The sequence below is a fragment of the Hyperolius riggenbachi genome, chromosome 2 (genome assembly GCF_040937935.1).
Source record: "Hyperolius riggenbachi isolate aHypRig1 chromosome 2, aHypRig1.pri, whole genome shotgun sequence".
Taxonomy (NCBI): Eukaryota; Metazoa; Chordata; class Amphibia; order Anura; family Hyperoliidae; genus Hyperolius; species Hyperolius riggenbachi.
The window spans coordinates 352,345,858-352,366,905 of NC_090647.1; the positions used below are offsets into that span (position 1 = coordinate 352,345,858).

The window sequence follows — 21,048 nt, forward strand, 5'->3', positions numbered from 1 at the left end:
GGGTTGGATCGGAGGCGGCTGACGTCAGGACGTCGGCTGACGTCCATGACGTCACTCCGCTCGTCGCTATGGCGACGAGGGAAGCAAAACATTTATTCTGGGCGCCGGAGGCGATCGGAAGAACGCCTCCGGAGCGCCCTCTAGTGGGCTTTCATGCAGCCAACTTTCAGTTGGCTGCATGAAATAGTTTTTTTTTTATTAAAAAAAAACCCTCCCGCAGCCTCTCTGGCGATCTTAATAGAACGCCAGGCAGGTTAAAGGACTTCCGAGGCCAAAATTAAGAAAATCACACTGTACCTCTTTATTAACAGAATCCACGGAGGACGTCCTGCCCGTCTTCCGCTCCGTTCCGCCATCAATGCAGGTCTTTCCGTTCCCCTATGGCTAGGCCAGACCCCATTGAACGGGTCGCATCGATTCCACCTCTAAGATGGCCGCCGCCATGCTTCGCGGCTGCGCAGTACGCTTTGCCGCTAGCGCGACTGCGCAGCCTATTGCCCGCCTCCCGCCGCGTATTAGGTCCCAGCATGCTCCTCAAGTGCAAAGCGTGCTGCGCAGCCGCGGAGCATGGCGGCGGCCATCTTGGAGGTGGAATCGATGCGACCCGTTCGGTGGGGTCGGGCAAAGCCATAGGGGAACGGAAAGACCTGCATTGATGGCAGAACGGAGCAGAAGACGGGCAGGACGTCCTCCGTGGATTCTGCTAATAAAAAGGTACAGTGTGATTTTCTTAATTTTGGCCTCGGAAGTCCTTTAAACATTTTTTGGGGGTATAGGTGAAATGGTTTACTTTGTCTTATTGATGACCCAATTTTTCTTGAGCTTCAGTTCATAGATAAGTAAAGGCAAACCATAGTGCTCCAAAGGCCTAAACCATTATACGGTCATTGGAATTTCTTGTATAGAGGACATTTGGTCCTTATGTTAGAATGTATGGTTTGTTATCTGCCAAACACATCATTCAAGTCAAAACAATCTGTTTTTTTGCTTTTCCACACTGGTACACACAATACTAGTCTTCAGCTTACTACACATAGACAGCAAAGCAATGTTCATTTTTTTTGGATACTTGTGACTGTCATGCACATCATTGTTCAGTGCTCTGCTCATAATGAATACCGACATTTCTCAATGCAAGAGCTACCGTTACTGGCTGAATAGTGTAATATTCAGTAAACCTATTCAGTGAGGAGACCTCGGAAAAGCGCAACATAAGTGTTCGGTGTCTTGTCTTATTTCCTTAAAGGTCTTTGTAGTATTACACCCCTTGCTCTTAATGTGATCTTTGTCAACCACTGTTGGAATAAGCAACAGTGGCGTTCAGGTGCCCTTATCGATACAGGACGTGTTTAACAATGGACTATTTTGCCTACTTCATTAAACCCATGACACACTTCCATAAACCAGTGTTGTGATGACAATGCTAAATAAGAGGTAGTCTGAAGTATAAAAACATTTTAAAAAGGAGTGTCAACACAGGTCTTTCCTCCAGGAAGAGAGCTGGGAAAATATTAGTATTAACCCGGTTTCAAGGAGCCTTCTATCCAGGGCCAGCTTACACAGCTCCTATACTTTGTGCTAAATTTTACCAAAACGTATAGCATATCAGGTGCAGCAGACAGTTAATTTGTTTGACTGTTGTAAACTAAAAATCTGTGCTGAAGTGTACACTTTCAGGTTCTATATGGGTCTGTTCTGTACTAGCTGCTGTGTGTGGTCTTGGAATTTAATGCACAGTCCTGAAACTGGCAGTGTAAACTGGCCCAAATGTTGTTTAGTCAGTTTTCACCTATGATGGGCAGTTGCTTTTTACGTTTTATACAGTTCACATATGTTGCCTCCCGCTTTAGATGGAAAGTAACAGGCCCATGGAGAGTCCCGAATTGTCACCTAAGGGAACAAGTCAAAATCACTGCCGGTCAAAAGTCCTCGCACGTGAGGCTTTAGACTGATTTGTTAAATTGGTGTCTCATATAGTTTTAGGATTTGCATGAAAAAAAAAACCTCCAGGGTTAGGTTGTATTTATACAGCAATATTGAAAATGAAAAATAGTTCAGAAAACTATTCAAGTATCACGCGCAATAAATGAACAGAATGTTGTAACAAGACTGGGCAGCTTATAACTAGCAACACAAGTGCCACCCAATCATCAATCTCTACAGCCACCATGCACATAGCCGGCAGGAAAATTAGTTTATGAAGTCTAAAAACAGGCAGTGTTTCGTTTAACCACTTAAGTACCAGTGGTCTCTGCCCCCTTAAGGACCAGAGACCGCTGGTACAAGAAACCGCGGAATACCCACAAATCGCCACACATACCCGCCGTCCACACCGCATGCCGGAAACCACATGCCATGTCCATAAAGGATACCACAGTCGAAAAAAAGTTTGCAGCAGTGTGTGGGGGGTTAAAATTACATACCGTTAGCCAGTCCTGCCCCCTCCGTCTGCCGCCGTTAGTCTCCTATTATGATTAGCATGTGACGGTAAGTGTAATGGAGCGCACACGCAGCGCAGAGGAGGCAGAGGAATGAATGTGCTTCTGAGCCGATCGCTATGCGACGGCCAGAAGTGAAGAGGGGAGGACATACTGCGCGCACAGGGCGCAGTATGTCCGGGTGGGGGGGGGGGGGGTCAATCAAGTCGCCGGGCACCGGGACTTATAGGAGACTAACGGCGGCAGACGGAGGGGGCAGGACTTGCTAACGGTATGCAATTTTAACCCCCCACACACTGCTGCAAACTTTTTTTTCGACTGTGGTATCCTTTAAATGTTTAATACCACAACAGCAAAATGATTGTTGGTTAAATCAAACAAACAATCAAATGGGCATGTTGCGGAGTCTACTAAAGATTGCCTATTGCAGTGCATTTGCCCACCCAACTATAGGATATAATGAATTTTAATATTACAGCAAGACTACTATATTATAAGTTTATTATCTACATTTCAGTTAAATTATTTTATGAACTGCTGTATAAACTGGTATATAAGTGGCAACATAAATATACACTCAGTGAGCACTGCAGTAGAAACATTATTGGCTAGGACCTCTCTTTGCCCTCAGAACTGGCTCAGTTCTTCATGGCATGACTTCCACATGGTGTAGAAAACATTCCTTTCAGAGTCTGGTCAAAAATGATGAATTCATCATACAATTTCTGCATATTTTTCATTTGTAGATTCATTCTACAAATCTCCAGTTCTACCACATCCCAAACAAGCGCCAGCCTGGACTGCTGACAAGGAAGAATGGGTCCATAAACCAAATTCTGATTCCCCCGTGCACCTCAGAATAAACATATTTACTAGGCTACATCTTTCAGGCTTCAGTTGGCCAGTTTTGGTCAGCTTGTGAACTGCAGCCTCAGCAACCTGTTCTTTTGCTGACAGTAGTCGAACTCACCATGAAGTGTTGTGCTTTTTGGAATGCTTCTTTGCTTACTATGGCTATAAAGACTGGTGTTATTAAGCCTCGAACCACTATCTCCTGCCAATGCCTAAACCTAACTACCCCAACTTCTGATACCCAACCCTAACCAACCCCCTGCAGATGCCAAACCTTTAAATGCCCTCCCCCACATCTAGCCTCAAGAGCGAGACTTGCTCTCTAGCTGGCAGTCACCCACCTGCTCTTCTGCCAGCTCTATGCTTGCTGGAGAAATATCTGCATCATATGACTGACGTCTGTGGAAAGAATTATTAAGATTTATAATCTCATGGTATATTTTTTATAGTCTCACGTGGCTATAAGAATCACATTTATATAATCAGACCAGTGTGCTAGAATGACACTTTAAATAAAGAGTTATCACAATATCACTGAATATATGTTATATATGTTTTTGAACCATTTACTGTGCACAGTTTATTATGTCCTTTGCAGTGGAATTCCAGAACGACCTCCCTTCCCCCTCGTGTCATGTTGTACTAGGCACAAAGAAACAACTCTTTGAGAAGCAGTTTGAACCAGATTCTGAGGGCAGGTCTGACTTTGAGAAACGAAATAAGGAACTGACTTCAGAAGACTTCCCCCAAAGTTGACTTTCACTTTCATGGAGGACAGAGAGAAGTCAAGTAACCCAGCCCAAGAAAGGAGGACTGAGTCACCTTGATATGGTGCTGATTGGACACTTATCAGAAAGAACTGCCTGAAAGGAGGACTATTTTATCATATTAATTAGGGTTTAAAAAGACTCTACACACCAGGAAAAAAACACTTTCTCCTGCTGAGCTGAGCTGCGTTAGTTGCGGTTTTTATATGCTGGCTGTGAGAAAGTCCTCGGCTGAGTAAATAAAGATTTCATTTTCATTGGCACGAATTGGAGACGTCTCATGTTGTAAGTTAATTTTCCTTTAACACGTCCCAAAGCAAATTGTTCTGCCATCAAATACGAACTATTTAAGGACAGTCCCCTATTCAGCTTTTTTAACAACTAAAAAAAATGTGAGGGTGTCTTTCAATATCAATCTGACTCCTCAACAATGGACTGCATGTTTCTATACCCTTATGAAAGGCAATGTATATTACTAGCTTAGAATCAATTGTTTAAGTAAAAAAATTGTTTAACCAATTAGCATTCCTGGACGTGAGTTTCACGTCATGCTCTGTCCCTGCCTGCATTCCCAGACGTCAAACTCACGTCCTGCAGTCTAAGCAGCGCTGTGCACGTGTGCGCGCATGCGCACGCCCGCGAGTCCGCGTGATCCTCTCATTGGTGCATGTGAACAGAAGTTCACAGAACCAATGAGATCGTTTTTACTGTGAATGACAGCTGCCATAGCCAATGGCAGCTCTCATTCACACTGTGACAAAGTAAACATTACATTGTTGCCACCTAAAGCTGCTGAAGCCTCAGATCTCTCGTCAGTGTGAGATCTGAGGTGGAGCAGCTTGTGTGCAGAGCTGTGTGATCCACTGTGGAAATAAATTATATTTTATTGCTGTTTTTAACCCCTTCCCAGCCTAACTATCCCTTGTGTGTTCAGTACACTGTACTGATCACACTGTACTAATCTAGCTGATCTAGCTGTCCTAGGCCCTTTTTATACTGCCCTCCTCCCCCCCCCCCATTACTGTTTTAGTTTGCTGACCCCTTATTGATCAGTTGATCGTCATCTGATCTTCTGATCTCATCTCTCTCCCACTCACATCACCGTGCTCTCTTCTACTTCCATTCCCAGCACTTTTCCTCATCCTCATTCATATTAAAAAAAAAATCTTTCTATCTATTATCTCTTTATCTTGTTCTGTACCCTATTTATAAAAAATGGCAAAGAGGCGATACACAGAACAGGAGATCGTTGCCTTGATGGAAATCAGCGGCAGCGACGAAGAATCTGACTGCAAATCTGACGGCGAAGAATGGCTGCCGGTTGAACATTCCGACCCGCTGTCAGACGGCGACTCCAGCTCTGATGAAGGTGAAGGGCCATCAGAGCAGGCAAGAGTTGCTACTGTGCATCCTGTTGTCACTGCATCAGTTCCCAGTGGCAGCGACTCAGACACAGGCGTCATCAGATCGCAGAGGAGGGAGCACAGCAGGCACTAGTGCTCCAGGGGCAGGCAGCCAGCAGCAAAGTCCTCAGGAACCCATGGACATTTTAGATGGCACTAGTGCTCCAGGGGCTAGCAGCCAGCAGCAAAGTCAGCAGGTACCACTGGACATTTCACACCTACTGTGGGTACCGCCAAACATGCAAGCACCCCAAATCCCTCCTTTCATTGCAAACAGTGGCTTAATGGTTGACATGACAGGGAATATGTCACCAGTCGATGTTTTCCAGCAATTCGTCAATGACGATTTTTTGCAATTTATTGTCGAGCAGACAAATTTGTATGCCTCTCAATTCATTGAGTCCCACCCCAGGTCCACTTATACCCGGAAATGGACACCAACAAACTTGTCTGAGTTGAAAGTGTTTCTAGGCCTAACTTTCAACATGGGGCTAACAAAAAAAAAAAAATCGCAGCTCGCAATGTACTGGAGTACAAATCCCATACACCACACCCCTCTGTACTCAACTATGCCAAAGCTGCGTTATCAGATGATCATGAGATTTCTACATTTCAATGACAATAGTCAAAACAAGAGTCCAGACAATGCAGGCAGAGACCGGCTTTTTAAATTAAGGCCACTTATAAATCACCTGAAATTAAAATTCTGTGAAGTTTTTGTGCCAGGAAGAGAAATCGCAATAGACGAATCTCTAATGCCATTTCATGGCCGGCTTGGATTCAAACAATTCATCCCCAGTAAACGAGCCAGGTATGGGGTAAAGCTCTATAAGCTTTGCGAAAGCGGATCAGGGTACACCTTTGCATTTCGCATCTATGAGGGGCGAGATAGCCTGCTACAGCCAGAGGGGTGCCCAGCAGATATGGGAGCCAATGAAAAAATTGTGGTGGACCTCATGACCCCCTTACTAAATAAGAGGTATCATCTATTTGTAGACAATTTCTACACCAGCTTGCCACTTTTTAAATTTCTTTTTTCGGCTGACACCGTTGCCTGTGGTACCATCAGGGCAAACCGAAAAGGCTTTCCGCAAGAAGTCCTGAAAAAAAAAATTGAAAAAGGGGGAGACTTGTAGCCTGCGCAGCAATGAAGTCCTGGCACTAAAATACAAGGACAAAAAAGATGTGCTTATGCTGTCCACCATGCACACAGAGGGCACAGTGTTAGTGACGTCTCGCCGATCAGAGACTGTCAAGCCTATTGCGATTGAGGACTACAACAAGCATATGGGAGCAGTGGATCTGTCCGACCAGATGTTGGCCCCATATTTGATAGCTAGAAAAACTAAATCCTGGTACAAGAAGGTAGGGATTTATTTGCTACAAATGGCAATGTTCAACGCCCATGTGGCATACAGAAAAGCAGGCAATACCGGGTCATACCTGCAGTTCCAGGAACAGATCATTGCATCTTTCCTTTTTGGATCTGTCACAACACCAGTACGCAGTGACCAATCCCAGTGCGAAGACATCATCAGACTCTGCGACAGGCACTTTATGGACTCACTCCCTCCTAATCCCCTGAAAAAATATCCTCAGAAGAGGTGCAAAGTGTGTGCCAAACATCAAATAAGAAAGGACACAAGATATTACTGTCCAGATTGTCCCTCCCACCCAGGCCTCTGCTTTACTCCGTGTTATAAAATATACCATACGGTCACCAATTATTAGAACCATGCCTATCTCCCCAAAAAAAAAATTCTGTAGCCACCAGCTCCATTTGAAAAAAAAAAAAAAAAAAAAAAAACTTTTCCAAAAATAAAGAAAATAGACCAGGGGCAGCCTAAGGCATGTGCCATTAATTAAGGGCCACCATTCCCAGCGGGCCACCACATTATATTCTTATTGTTACAGTTGGTCATTGTTTATGACTATTTTGTTCATGTTTTTTTTTTTATGTTGCAGTTATACACATAAATGAATATCAAACAATAAAAAAAAGTGTAAAAAGACAAAAAAAAAAAAAAAAGCTAGGCATTGCTGCTACCTCCACGTGGTGCCTGGTGGAAACAGCGAAAGCTGGCAAAATTCAGTGGATATTTCATTTCATTTTATATTCAATTTATCAGCACATAGTGGCTATGCAGTCTCTGCGGTGGATGTTGCCATTTGCCCTGCATAGGATACTATATTGACAATGGCGGATGAAGGGGCCACAAATTCTTTCTGCTGCTCCTGCACAGGCTGAATATAATGGTCAACTACATGATCATCTAGTAACAAAATAAGGCTTATGGCACATCATTTTCATCTTGAGAAGCTGAAGAATACATTTTCCAGTGTTTTATTTCAGAGGCACCTGTCACTTTAAAAATGCTTAGCGACAAACTGTCACCAACAGTCAAAAAAATATTTATTTTCTAACAAGTGGTCACACTTGTGCAATTTTCAGCAAAACCACAAAAATGTAACGGACACAATATACCCATCTTTGTATAGCCCTGGATCTCTACTTTTCAAAATGGTGGCACTTGTAGTACTTATTTTCTGTTCTGACACACATAGGACTCTGTGAAGGAAGCGTGACGCTATAAAAAGGAAAGGAAAAAAATGCCCTTCAAAAATCCAAGTACGCAGGTCTCTTATAAAGGCCCACTACGTGGTCAGCTAGTAACAAAATAAGGCCTATGGCACATCATTTTAACCACCCTGGCGTTCTGATTAAATCGCCAGGGTGGCTGCGGGAGGGTTTTTTTTAAATAAAAAAAAAACTATTTCATGCAGCCAACTGAAAGTTGGCTGCATGAAAGCCCACTAGAGGGCGCTCCGGAGGCGATCTTCCGATCGCCTCCGGCGCCCAGAATAAACAAGGAAGGCCGCAATGAGCGGCCTTCCTTGTTTCGCTTATATCGTCGCCATAGCGACGAGCGGAGTGACGTCATCGACGTCAGCCGACGTCCTGACGTCAGCCGCCTCCGATCCAGCCCTTAGCGCTGGCCGGAACTTTTTGTTCCGGCTACGCTGGGCTCAGGCGGCTAGGGGGGCCCTCTTTCGCCGCTGCTCGCGGCGAATCGCCGCAGAGCGGCGGCGATCAGGCAGCACACGCGGCTGGCAAAGTGCCGGCTGCGTGTGCTGCTTTTTATTTCGTTAAAATCGGCCCAGCAGGGCCTGAGCGGCAGCCGCTGGCGGTGTTGGACGAGCTGAGCTCGTCCAGACCGCTCAGCTGGTTAACCAGGAAGGGCCAAAGAACATTTTTTGAAGTGTTTTATATCAAAATGACTTGTCATGTGAAAATTAGGCAGGGTGAAAAGTGACAAAAATGTATATTTTCTGCTTTTACATCTGTTTTTTCTTGTCATATGCATATGAAATAAAATAATTGCTTGGAAACAATATTACTGAGAGATAGCCTAGATTGTCCTGAAAAAAACAACACATGTTTCAATTAGATAGCATAAGTAATTAAAAAGTTATTACTGTATTAAAAGCAACACAGCTGAGTATCAAAATTGTCAGGAATCTGAAGGGGGTAAAAACCCAGGAATGCAAAGTGGTTAAGTAAAAAAAGTATTTAGTAGGTCCTATTTACCGCTTACCAGGTTGCATAGAGCAAAGCCCTCCATTCTCAAAGTTGTTTTTGAGGATGTGGCCAAAGGAGTTCCTTCCCACATATATGACGGTTTTGCCCTCTGGTTCATAAATTTGGAAATTCGGTTTCCCCATTAATAGCAAATGTCACTTAAACCTCCATCCAGAAGGATCCCTCCATTTTGATTTTTAAGTCACAGAAAACTCTGTAAGCACCCACTCCATCACCTAATTCAATTCATAACTATTATTTCGTATTCATATAGCGCTGTCATCTTCCGCAGCGCTTACGGAGTATATATGGAGTCAAGTCACTAACTGTCCCTCAGAGGGGCTCACAATCTAATCCCTATTATAGTCATATGTCAATCATAGCCTAGAGCCAATTTATGGGGAAACCAATTAATTTATATGTATGGTTTTGGTAAGTGAGAGGAAACTGGAGTGCCCAGAGGAAACCCATGCAGACACAGGGAGAACATAAAAAAATTCTGGTTTTATAACCAGGAACCCAAAGTTGTAAGTGTGCTATCCACTACGCCATCATGCTGCCCGCTATGGCAGTTAAGGTCTATCTAGCCTACGAGGGAAAATCTGGCATCCTTATGACTTCTTTAACCTCCCTGGCGGTTTATTTATTTTGCCAGGGAGGCTGCAATGTGGTTTTTTTTTAATAAAAAAAAAAAATATTTAAGCCCACTAGAGGGCGCTCCTGATCCGTACTTTCGATCGCCTCCGGCAATCGAAAGTAACAAGATAGGCCGCAATGAGCGGCCTATCTTGTTTCGCTTTCCTCGTCGCCATGGCGACGAGCGGAGTGACGTCATGGACGTCAGTCGACGTCCTGACGTCAGAGCCGCCCGATCCAGCCCCTAGCGCCGGCCGGAACTGTTTGTTCCGGCTGCGCTGGGCTCGGGCGGCTGGGGGGACCCTCTTTCGCCGCTGCACGCGGCGGATCGCCGCGGAGCGGCGGCGATCGGGCAGCACACGCGGCTGGCAAAGTGCCAGCTGCGTGTGCTGCTTTTTTCAGAACTGAAATCGGCCCAGCAGGGCCTGAGCGGCGACCTCCGGCGGCATACCCCGAGCTCAGCTCGGGATTACCGCCAAGGAGGTTAATAGCATCTATCATATGATAATCTAAGAGGAGTCTAACTCATGACCGTTTCATGGCCTAATTTCAAGAAAACGTGGGACCCGTGGGTGCAGTATGTGGGCAACAGAGGCGTATATTACATGACATTTTGTGTAAACTTCTCTTGGTCCTGCCTTTTTGTCTTGCAACATTCTAGATTTTTCTGCTTTACTTGTTTTCTACACAGGTTTATAGGACAATTGCTTCAAGGAATTGCCCTCATATGGATGCTTATACGGTCAGTCTCATATTTTGTATTAGACGCATGTTAATCATGCCTTTTGGCTGACGTTAAACACATTTTCTATGTAACTTCTTCAAGCATGTTGACCTCTCTCTTTCCACTGAAGGCAGATATCCTATATGCCTTATCCACATCAAGATGATTTCATTCCTGTTACCTGATTTGATGGTATATCTGTAGACCCATTACTCTGAGGATTATAATTTGTTCTGAGATTTCCCAAGAACCACCAAGGCAGCCCAGCACCATCCCATTCTTCAAATGAGAGGTCCAAGTCAGCTTGCTTGCAGAGGGCAGGATCTTCATCATCTGATAGAAACAAAATATGTTTATTAAATGTCAAGTGGATCAAGCTACCATTCCAAAGAAAACCAAATGACACAAAATACAGAAGTAGCATGTGGTTTCAAACTGAAAGAGCAACAATGTAAATCATATTTTAAGTGAACTTACTTCCATCAATATGCTTGTGAAATGATGGTGTAAAAGTTTCACACATCCCTTCCACTTCACAGTCTTCAGGGATCTGTCAGAAAGGAAGAGGATGACGACAAAAACAAAAAAATATTAAAATACTAAAATGAGGATGGACTAAAGAGATGCAGAAATTTTGTACCGACCACCTAGTCAACAACTGGAAATTCAGTTCCCAATAAAATAAACCATGGAGAGAAAAGGTGAATTATCCTTAAACTGGACAAATGAAGCATAAATATCTATTTACAATCTGCTAGCACAGACCAACTACTTTCAGTTACATTTTCGTCCTCTTCCTTTACTACATCAGCACTCACAGACAGATTAATGAATTTGCTGGAATGTTAAAAGGAGCATCAATTCAACTAAAAGCATCAATCACACAAAAAGACTGAGAAGAGGCGAGAGACATTCCGTCAAGACATTTATGAAACCCTGTCATCAAGCAGATTACTAAACTCACCAACCATACAAGCCAATAACCACAGAAAGTGGAAAACATTTCGGAAAGGTTTTAAATCAGCGTACAATATATTAACCTTTGATATAGTCTCTGAAAAGTAGCCAGTAACCATCACTGATCACTGCAGTAAGATATACAGGGGTCACACCTGATTTAAATGCAATGCACATCCTCGCTTATCAAAACACAAGCTACACATATCTTTAATGGTATTCCAAATAATAAAAAGAAATAAAAAAAAATCTAAATTAGGAACTTTACAAACAGTCATTACTTTGTACTGAAAACAAGCAAAATTATCACCACTAAGTTGGCCGGTACAAAAACTGCTGCATCAGTCACACAGCTCCGACAGAAAAGCTGTGAAAATGAAGGGAACAGAGAAGGGTAACTCTGTCCCTGCTTGGTGGACTCCAGTAGAACCTAAATGGTTTGAAAATGTGGACTGGATATCCAACGCTGGCAGGTACAGAGAAGGGGAGGCTCTGTACAAGGTCAATAAACACCAGGTTTTACCTTCTGGAGATCCATACTGTCCGAATCCTGCCTTTGGTCGCTTGAGGGACTCTTAGCAGCATCTGTAAAGTGGATGAAAAAAAAATATCCCTTCCCCAGTGATATAGGTGTATTCAATCCATGAGATGTAAATTTTACATCTAGAGAAAGGGAGTCAAGAAAATCTCAACCAATCCTTGACTTTAATAAGGTATTAATAACCATAAGTACTTTACCCAGGTTAAGAAACATGGTTACAATAGATCTCGTGGGATCGCTGTAATGCAGATTAGATTAACAGAATGCCTACATATATCGGTAAATGTCAGAAGTCACTGTACAGTAATTGCCTAATAATTAGGAATTGAGTATTCGGTTTAGTTTTTTTGTCAAAACACAACTGCAACCTGGGCTGTGGAGTCGGTACAAAAATCATCCAACTCAGACTCTGACTGAATCAGACTCCAGGTTTATGAAACCACCGACTCCAAGTACCCGAAATTGCTACATCTACTCGACTCCGACTCCTTAGCCTAATACTTACTAGGGCTGTGGAGTTGGAACAAAAATAATCTGACTCAGTTTATGAAACCAACGGCAGACACCAGGACCCATATGCAATTGACTTTTTCGCCTAGGAGATAATTTTTCATCTTTTATATAAGATAACTTTTCACCATTTTGCAGCTGTAAAAGTAGGTGAAATAGTATAAAAAAATGTGAGCATTTGTTTGCTTGCTGGTGGTTTAAAAGGAATTTTATTGACAAGTTTGAAAATTTACCCTAGTAGAAAACTGATGAAAAAGTGAAATGCATATGGGCCCAGGTACCCAAAATTGTTTCAAATTCACATCCCTGACTGCAACATTCATGGATTTTTCTACAGAAGTGCGAAAAGAATAAAAAGGGCTTGAGAAAGTGAAAAGCTGAAGGAAGATAAATGGCCTTCTTCATTTGTATATGAAAAAAGTGTAGCGATCACCAGTTTCCTAAACAATATTTATGATTAAAAGGTCTCCACTTCCTGACAACCAGCCAGTATGTTGGTCTACACAAGAAAGGACATAGCAAAAGGCAGGCAAGTATGCTAGGCTGAATACATGACCAACAACAAGGTACTTCTTTGAACTGGAGCTGAAGTACACAGAGGCAAGTCACAGGTCAACCTGCATAAAGGGCCAGGAACGGCTATCCTCACACTGACCCAAAAGGACAGTCAGGCTATTTCATTGAAATGTGGAAGAGAAGTTCAGGTTGCACAGCCTACCACACAAGCTTCATTCACTTAGCTGAAGTGGTCTTCCTCTCAGCTACTAGGAAAATTATGGGTAATATTTAGTAAATATTTCAACTTTAGTGATTTATAACAATAATATCAAAAATGTATTGAGAACATCCAGGCTTGGTTACAAAGCCTTTCCAACAGCCAAGGGAAATTTTATGGGAGGTGCACAAAGCTAGCCATACACTAATGAATAACAGCCTGATCTGAGAAAGCACGCATTCACCCTGACTAGAAATCGGTTGAGAAGTAGCGATCGACGTACCACCTTCTGACTCCATTTAGATTACTTTCAGCATAAATCTGATCACAGATGGATGAAATCACTAGTCGTACTGCCCAATGTAGCACAATGATATGCGGCCATCAATCCCCCTGCCTGATACAACTTAAAGCACATCTTAAGTCTGCGTATACCTCTTTAAAAACATGCGTCCCTTTACCAAGTGTGAATACCTAATGCAATCTAAAGTCACCCCATGTCTCTGCCTGCACCAACTCGCGTATTAAGCCACACCCATGCTTCAAATTTATATTTAAAAAAAAAATGTTTAAACCTGAAATGCAATTAAAATGTGAGAGGAAACATTTGTGTGCATTTTCCTTCCTTCATACATGTTCACTTCCCATTCCTGGGCATGAGCAATAAGAACCCGCCTGTCCAGAACTGGACAGCCAGGCTATTTGTATGGTTTAAAAGGAAAAAGGTGTCTACGTATCCTTCCCACTTTCAGGTTCCCTATAAAAAGCTTTATTCCACAATCTTTAAAAGGCAGAAGTAGGTTATAGAGACACACACATAAATAGCATTTTACTAATTGTTTGTAATTACAAGGGTTAAATGTTTGTTAACCATTGTAAGGGTTTTCTGCCTTCCTCTGGATCAACAGGGATATGTGAGGGAGTAGGCTGGTGTTGTACTTTGTTCTCTGGTTGAACTCGATGGACGTATGTCTTTTTTCAACCCAAATAACTATGTAACTATAAGTTTGATGCTGACTGAAAGGCTGTTTTGTGATCATGAGAGGTAAAGAAGAAATACAACACTTTTACTGTATGAGTTTGCATTGGCTTTAATTGAATATTAAAAATGTCATGACAGTTGTATGTTACGTTAATGGGGCTCACTCATGCAGGAGATTCTGCAGAGCAGTGTGCACTGAGTAGATTTCAATGGCACCTGTTCACCAATGTTGCTATGCTAGCTATATCAAAGATATATTATAGGTGAAGTGCATCATAGGCCATTTTTTCTTTATGGGCAAGGTTTTGCAAAGCTCCTTAACCACTTGAGGACCACAGTCTTTTCGCTCCTTAACCTCCCTGGCGGTTAGTTTTGTTTTTTCAAATGGGCAAAAATCTTTTTTTTTTTATGTTTCATGTAAAGCTACCAGAGTGGTAGCTACATGAAACACCACTAGAGGGCGCATGTGTCCCTCTAGTGCGATCATCGCTGGCACTAATAGCAAACAGGGGAACGCGTATATAACGCGTTCCCCTGGTTGGCTTCTCCTGTCGCCATGGCGACGATCGGAATGATGTCATGGACGTCCTGACGTCCGGCGCACCAGATCCAGCCCATAGCACTGCCCGGAACTCATTGGTCCGGGCAGCGCAGGGCTCTGGCGGGGGGGGCCCTCTTTCGCCGCTGCGTGCGGGCGATCGCCGCAGAGCGGCGGCGATCAAGCTGTGCGCGCGGCTAGCAAAGTGCTGGCTGCGCGCACAGCACTTTGAATGGGGCAAATCGCCCCAACAGAGCCGGAGAAATCCACCTGCGCGGCATAGCCCGAGCTCAGCTCGGGCTTACCGCCAGGGAGGTTAAGGACCAGACACTTTTTTTCCATTCAGACCACTGCAGCTTTAACGGTTTATTGCTCGGCCATTCAACCTACCACCTAAATGAATTTTCCCTCCTTTTCTTGTCACTAATACAGCTTTCTTTTGGTGCTATTTGATTGCTGCTGCGATTTTTAGTTTTTAATATAGTTATCAAAAAAGACATGAATTTTGTCAAAAAAATGATTTTTGTAACTTTCTGTGATAAAATATGTCAAATAAAGTAAAAATTCTGTATACATTTTTGTCCAAATTTATTGTGCTACATGTCTTTGATAAAAAAAACAAAACCATTCAGTGTATATTTATTGGTTTGGGTAAAAGTTATAGCGTTTACAAACTATGGTGCAAAAAGTGAATGTTCCCATTTTGAAGCATCTCTGACTTTTCTGAGCACCTGTCATGTTTCATGAGGTGCTAAAATTCCAGGATAGAATAAATACCCCCAAATGACCCCATTTTGGAAAGAAGACATCCCAAAGCATTCACTGAGAGGCATGGTGAGTTCATAGAAGATTTTATTTTTTGTCACAAGTTAGCGGAAAATCACACTTTGAGACAAAAAAAAAAAAGTTTCCATTTCTGCTAACTTGTGACAAAAATAAAAATGAAATCTGCCACGGACTCACCATGCCCCTCTCTGAATACCTTGAAGTGTCTACTTTCCAAAATGGGGTCATTTGTGGGGTGAGTTTACTGTCCTGGCATTTTGGGGGGTGCTAAATTGTAAGCACCTCTGTAACGCATAAAGGTGCTCATTGGACTTTGGGCCCCTTAGCGCAGTTAGGCTGCAAAAAAAAAGTGCCACACGTGGTATTGCCGTACTCAGGAGAAATAGTGTAATGTGTTTTGGGGTGAATTTTTACACATACCCATGCTGGGTGGGAGAAATATCTCTGGAAATGACAATCTTTTGATTTTTTTTTTTTTTTTTTTTTTTTTTTTTTTTTTTTTTTTTTTTTTTACACACAATGGTCCATTTACAGAGATATTTCTCCCACCCAGCATGGGTATGTGTAAAAATTCACCCCAAAACACATATTACTTCTCCCGAGTACAGCGATACCACATGTGTGGCACTTTTTTGCACCCTAACTGCGCTAAGGGGCCCAAAGTCCAATGAGTACCTTTAGGATTTCACAGGTCATTTTGCGGCATTTGGTTTCTAGACTACTCACGGTTTAGGGCCCATAAAATGCCAGGGCAATACAGGAACCCCACAAGTGACCCCATTTTAGAAAGAAGACACCCCAAGGTATTCTGTTAGGAGTATGGTGAGTTCATAGAAGATTTTTTTTTGTCACAAGTTAGCGGAAATTGACACTGTGAAAAAAACAAAAAATCAATTTCTGCTAACTTGTGACAAAAAATAAAATCTTCTATGAACTCGTCATACACCTAACGGAATACCTTGGGGAGTCTTCTTTCTGAAATGGGGTCACTTGTGGGGTTCCTATACTGCCCTGGCATTTTAGGGGCCCAAAACCATGAGGAGTAGTCTGGAAACCAAATGCCTCAAAATGACTGTTCACAGGTATAAGCATCTGCAAATTTTAATGACAGGTGGTCTATGAGGGGGCGAATTTAGTGGAACCGGTCATAAGCAGGGTGGCCTCTTAGATGACAGGTTGTATTGGCACTGAAGTGCAGGAAGCAGCAGCGACAGGTGGTGACGGGGTGATTGATGGGTAATCAGTGGGTGATTAGATGGCAGAACAGATGTAAACAATGCACTTTGGAGGTGATCTGGGGGTGGGTCTGCGGGCGATCTGATGGTGTGGGTGGGTGATCAGATGCTCTTAAGAGGCAGATTAAGGTCTCATCTGATGGGTGGCAGTGACAGGTGGTGACGGGGTGATTGACAGGGGAGGATAGATGTATACAGTACATGGGGGGGGGGGGGGTGAACACACTTTTGTATCCTGTTTGAGACCCATTAAAAATTAACTTTTATTCATATTGGTTAAAATCACATAACCTATAATAAATCCTTTATTGTATCATTTTACTTTTTATTTTCCTTATATGTAGATAAACTGACATTACAAAAGGCAGTGAATTAATTTATTCACCCCTGGTGACTTTATATCAGAAACGGCCACCTAGGGTCACTGCCTAAAGATATAATAGTGCTGAGCTTATTCTATTAACAGAAATTAACCCCCCACCAAAAAACCGACATGTTTCGGCTCATAAAAATAGAGCCGTCAGGGCAGAAATGAATAAAGTGCTAGGGTGCAAAGTGCATAGTAATAGAAACACACAGCTATTTACAAATCATAATCAAGGAAAATAACAAATGAGAGATGTTCTCTCACACAAGGTCAGCTGAATAAATTAATTCACTGCCTTTTGTAATGTCAGTTTATCTACATATAAGGAAAATAAAAAGTAAAATGATACAATAAAGGATTTATTATAGGTTATGTGATTTTAACCAATATGAATAAAAGTTAATTTTTAATGGGTCTCAAACAGGATACAAAAGTGTGTTTACAGTAAAAATCAGAAGTGTGTAGTGTGGGGGGTGATCAAGACCTAATCAAAAAAATAACGTTGACAAATAGTGACAGGGAGTGATTGATGGGTGATTAGGGGGGGGGGGGGATTGGGTGTAAACAGGGGTCTGAGGGGTGGGCAGGGGGGGTCTGAGGGGTGCTGTGGGCGATCAGAGGGAAAGGGAGGGCAGATCAGTGTGCTTGGGTGCTTACCTGGGGGGCTGCAGCCTGCCCTGGTGGTCCCTCGATCACTGGGACCCCCAGGGCAGGAGGCAGCCTGTATAATACGCTTTGTATACATTACAAAGCGTATTATACGCTTGCTGTGCGGCGATCGAGCAGCTAATAACCCGCCGCCGCCTCCGAACGGCCGGCGGGTTACTGCGCCAGCTGGGTGGAGCCTGTCGCCGGTGGCAGATCGCATCCCGCGTGACGCTATCGCTGCATAACCACGCCCGATGGCCGTATTGCAGTCGTTTGGGCCCGGACTTTGCCGCCGCCCATCGGCTGTGGGCGGTCGGCAAGTGGTTAAATCATTTCATTTCTGTTCTCTGACCATACAGTACAATTCCTATGGCCGATTTAACAACATCAGTGCAAAGACAGATAAGGAAAAAGTGACCCATAAAGCACCATTTCTCTAACAAGGTTAGTGTAAGCAGGTGGAAGTGTCAGTGTAAGAATGGGGGCTGGATCAAAAAAAAAATAATTTAAAAAAAAAAAAAATTCTGCTAACTTGTGACAAAAACTAAAATCTCCTATGAACTCACCGTGCACCTCACATAATACTTTAGGGTGTCCTCTTTCCAAAATGGGGTCATTTGTGAAGTCTGTCCTGGCATTTTAGGGTCTCTGCAATCATTACATGTATGGCCAGTATTAGGAGTTTCTGCTATACTCCTTATATTGGGTATACGGGTAATGCACTCTGGGCTGAAAGGAAAAATGATGGCAAACATACCTTGCTCCACATCAATGGCAGATCTTCCTCCACATCAATGGCAGTGATAACCTCAGGAGAGAGACACCCCGTGCGACCCTGCACTCAGGGTGAGCCACCAACTTATGTGACTGGGCCTCAGAACTTTAGTATACAGCATTATGCCTGTAGTATACAGCAATATTCCTGCCAATAGAGAGGACTCTGTGTGGCATTAAAGCATCATCATAGGCCCAAAGTAAATCACATATAAACCGGGGGTGTCCACACTCAAGGGAAATTCAAACATGCCGTCTTATATCGCCAACCCAGGACAGATCAGCAATATCAAGCATGGAAACCGATCCTTCTTCCGACTTTTATGCTTACCTGTTTTTTTGGTTTTCAAGCTTACCTCTCCTCCCCCTGGGACAATGTGCGAAAGACCACTGAGTGTGTGCCTACTCCTGTGTCTGGAGTTCCCTAGGTTCTAATAGTGTACCTGCTCGTGATACCTCTCAAAGCACTCCCCTAGGCATAGGCCAGGCTGGTCAGGACATTTGGGACAATAAAAAAATGGTGTCAGTCCTTCTTCTAGCACTGCTGCAGACACGACGTTTTCTTCGGATGCGTTGACCTGGGGTACTCGGAAGCTGATCGGCGTAATGCCTTCCATGCAGTCGGCTTGTTGCATGGGGGGGGGGGCTGGCACCTCCTGGATACAGGAGGTCCAGAATGATCTGTTCCTGAAATTGAAGGAAAGATCCAGTTCTCCCAGCCTTACTGTAGAGAACAAAGCTATTGTAAACTGCCAGTTGAATCAGATAAAAATACACTTTCTTATACCAGCGTCTTGTTTTCCGGGAAATTAAATAGGGCGCTAACCTCTGGTCATTGAAGTCCACCCCCCCATGTTGACATTATATTCGTGGACGATAAGTGGCTTTTCAATGACCTCAGTTGCCCGTTGAATTTGGACTGTCGTGTCTGTATGAATGGTGGACAGAAAGTAAACGTCCCTCTTGTCCCTCCATTTCACCGCGAACAGGTCTTCAGTACGCAAGGCGGCCCTCTACCCCCGTTCAAGTCTGGTGGTAACGAGCCGTTGGGGATTGCCAATCTGGATGAGCCAGCACCTCTGGGAGTCTATGGGTACAACGGGCCCATCTTCTTCTTGGTCGCTGCGACGGGGGTACTACTGCACGTGCCACCGTACCAGTTTCAACTTCCATGCTGGCGTTCACCACTTCACCCGGGTCTACGGAAGTACTCGTTCTAAGTCCAGGAGATGCTGCGCTGCTGGTGCCTGCCTCACCAAGAAAACTCATCAGCGCTAGCACCACCCTGCTGCCCTTGAGGCGGATCCTGCGCCACCTGCGGTCTAACGACATGGGGTCTGGTACACCTGGCTCTAGCCGGGACCAAAACCTCGTCATTACTTTCGGTCAGAGAACCACTGCTTTCCACAGGTTCAAATTCGGACCCGGATGATTCGTCGGATGAGTCTTCCCAAACGCTCTTATCCGACTGGTCCATATACCTGTATACCTCCTCATCGGAAATCCCCCTTCTTGCCATTGTGGATTGCTAAATTTATGAGGTTTTCCTCCGAGACTACCCAGAAAAAAAGAGCACCTACCTAGCAAAAGGGAGTATTTGAGAGGTATTGGTGGGTGGTGGCGAGTGGGGTCTCAGAGGCAATCAAACAATCACGGGACAATCAAAGCCGAAATACAATTACAGCGCAATCGAATCCAATCACAGCACAATCAAATCTGATGCACTCGGAAGGTGATGGGGGGTGGGCGTGGTGGGGTTGGTGGGAAGTGGGGTCTCAGAGGCAATCAAACAATCACAGGACAATCAAATACAATTACAGCACAATCTAATCCAATCACAGCACAAGCAAATCTGATGCACTCGGAAGGTGGTGGTTGGAGGTGGTGGGTGGGGGGGGGGACAGGGTTGGGGGTGGCGGGAAGTGGGGTCTCAGAGGCAATCAAAAAATCACGGGACAATCGAAGCCGATCACGGGACAATCAAATACAATTACAGCACAATCGAATCCAATCACCGTACAATCAAATCTGATGCACTTGGAAGGTGATGGGGGTGGTGGTGGGGTGGGGGTTGTTGGGAAGTGGGGTCTCAGAGGCAATCAAACAATCACGGGACAATCAGATACAATCGCAGCACAATCGAATACAATCACAGCACAGTCAAATACAATGCACTCGGACGGTGATTAGGGGGGGTCTGAGGGCGATTTGAGGGGGTGGGGGGTTGATCTGGAGCCCGCACGGGGCGGACTGAGTCCTGATCTGATGAGAGGCAGACACAGGGGGTTACTGATCGCAGATCAGTTAGTGATTGCTGGGGAGGACAGATGTAAACAATGCACAGGGGATGTAATCAGGAGGGGGGGTCTGAGGGCAATCGAGGGTCTGGGCAGGTGATCGGTTGCTCCCGCGGGGCAGTTAGGGTCTGCTCTGATAGGTGGGGGTGCTGAGGGGTGATGGACAGGTGATCAGTGGGGGATCAGGGGGTAAGGTAGCTGTATACAGATGTATACAGTATACAGGGGGGTAGTCTGGGATGGGGTCTGGGGGTGATCTAAAGGTAGGGGGGGGGGAGATCAGGGGTGATTAGGAGGC

The 21,048-nt window shown here is 44.1% G+C and overlaps 1 protein-coding gene across 2 annotated transcripts in view; it reads right to left on the reverse strand.

Moving 5' to 3' along the window:
- MDM4 (MDM4 regulator of p53) overlaps nt 1-21,048 on the reverse strand; it is an 81,661-nt gene that overhangs the window by 36,808 nt on the left and 23,805 nt on the right. For both annotated transcript variants that reach the window (XM_068269613.1, XM_068269614.1), the window contains 3 exons: nt 11,881-11,942; nt 10,878-10,950; nt 10,582-10,733 (listed from right to left, as the gene is read on the reverse strand). In XM_068269613.1, coding sequence (XP_068125714.1) covers nt 10,582-10,733; nt 10,878-10,950; nt 11,881-11,942 — 287 coding nt within the window. The remainder of the gene's footprint in view (nt 1-10,581; nt 10,734-10,877; nt 10,951-11,880; nt 11,943-21,048) is intronic.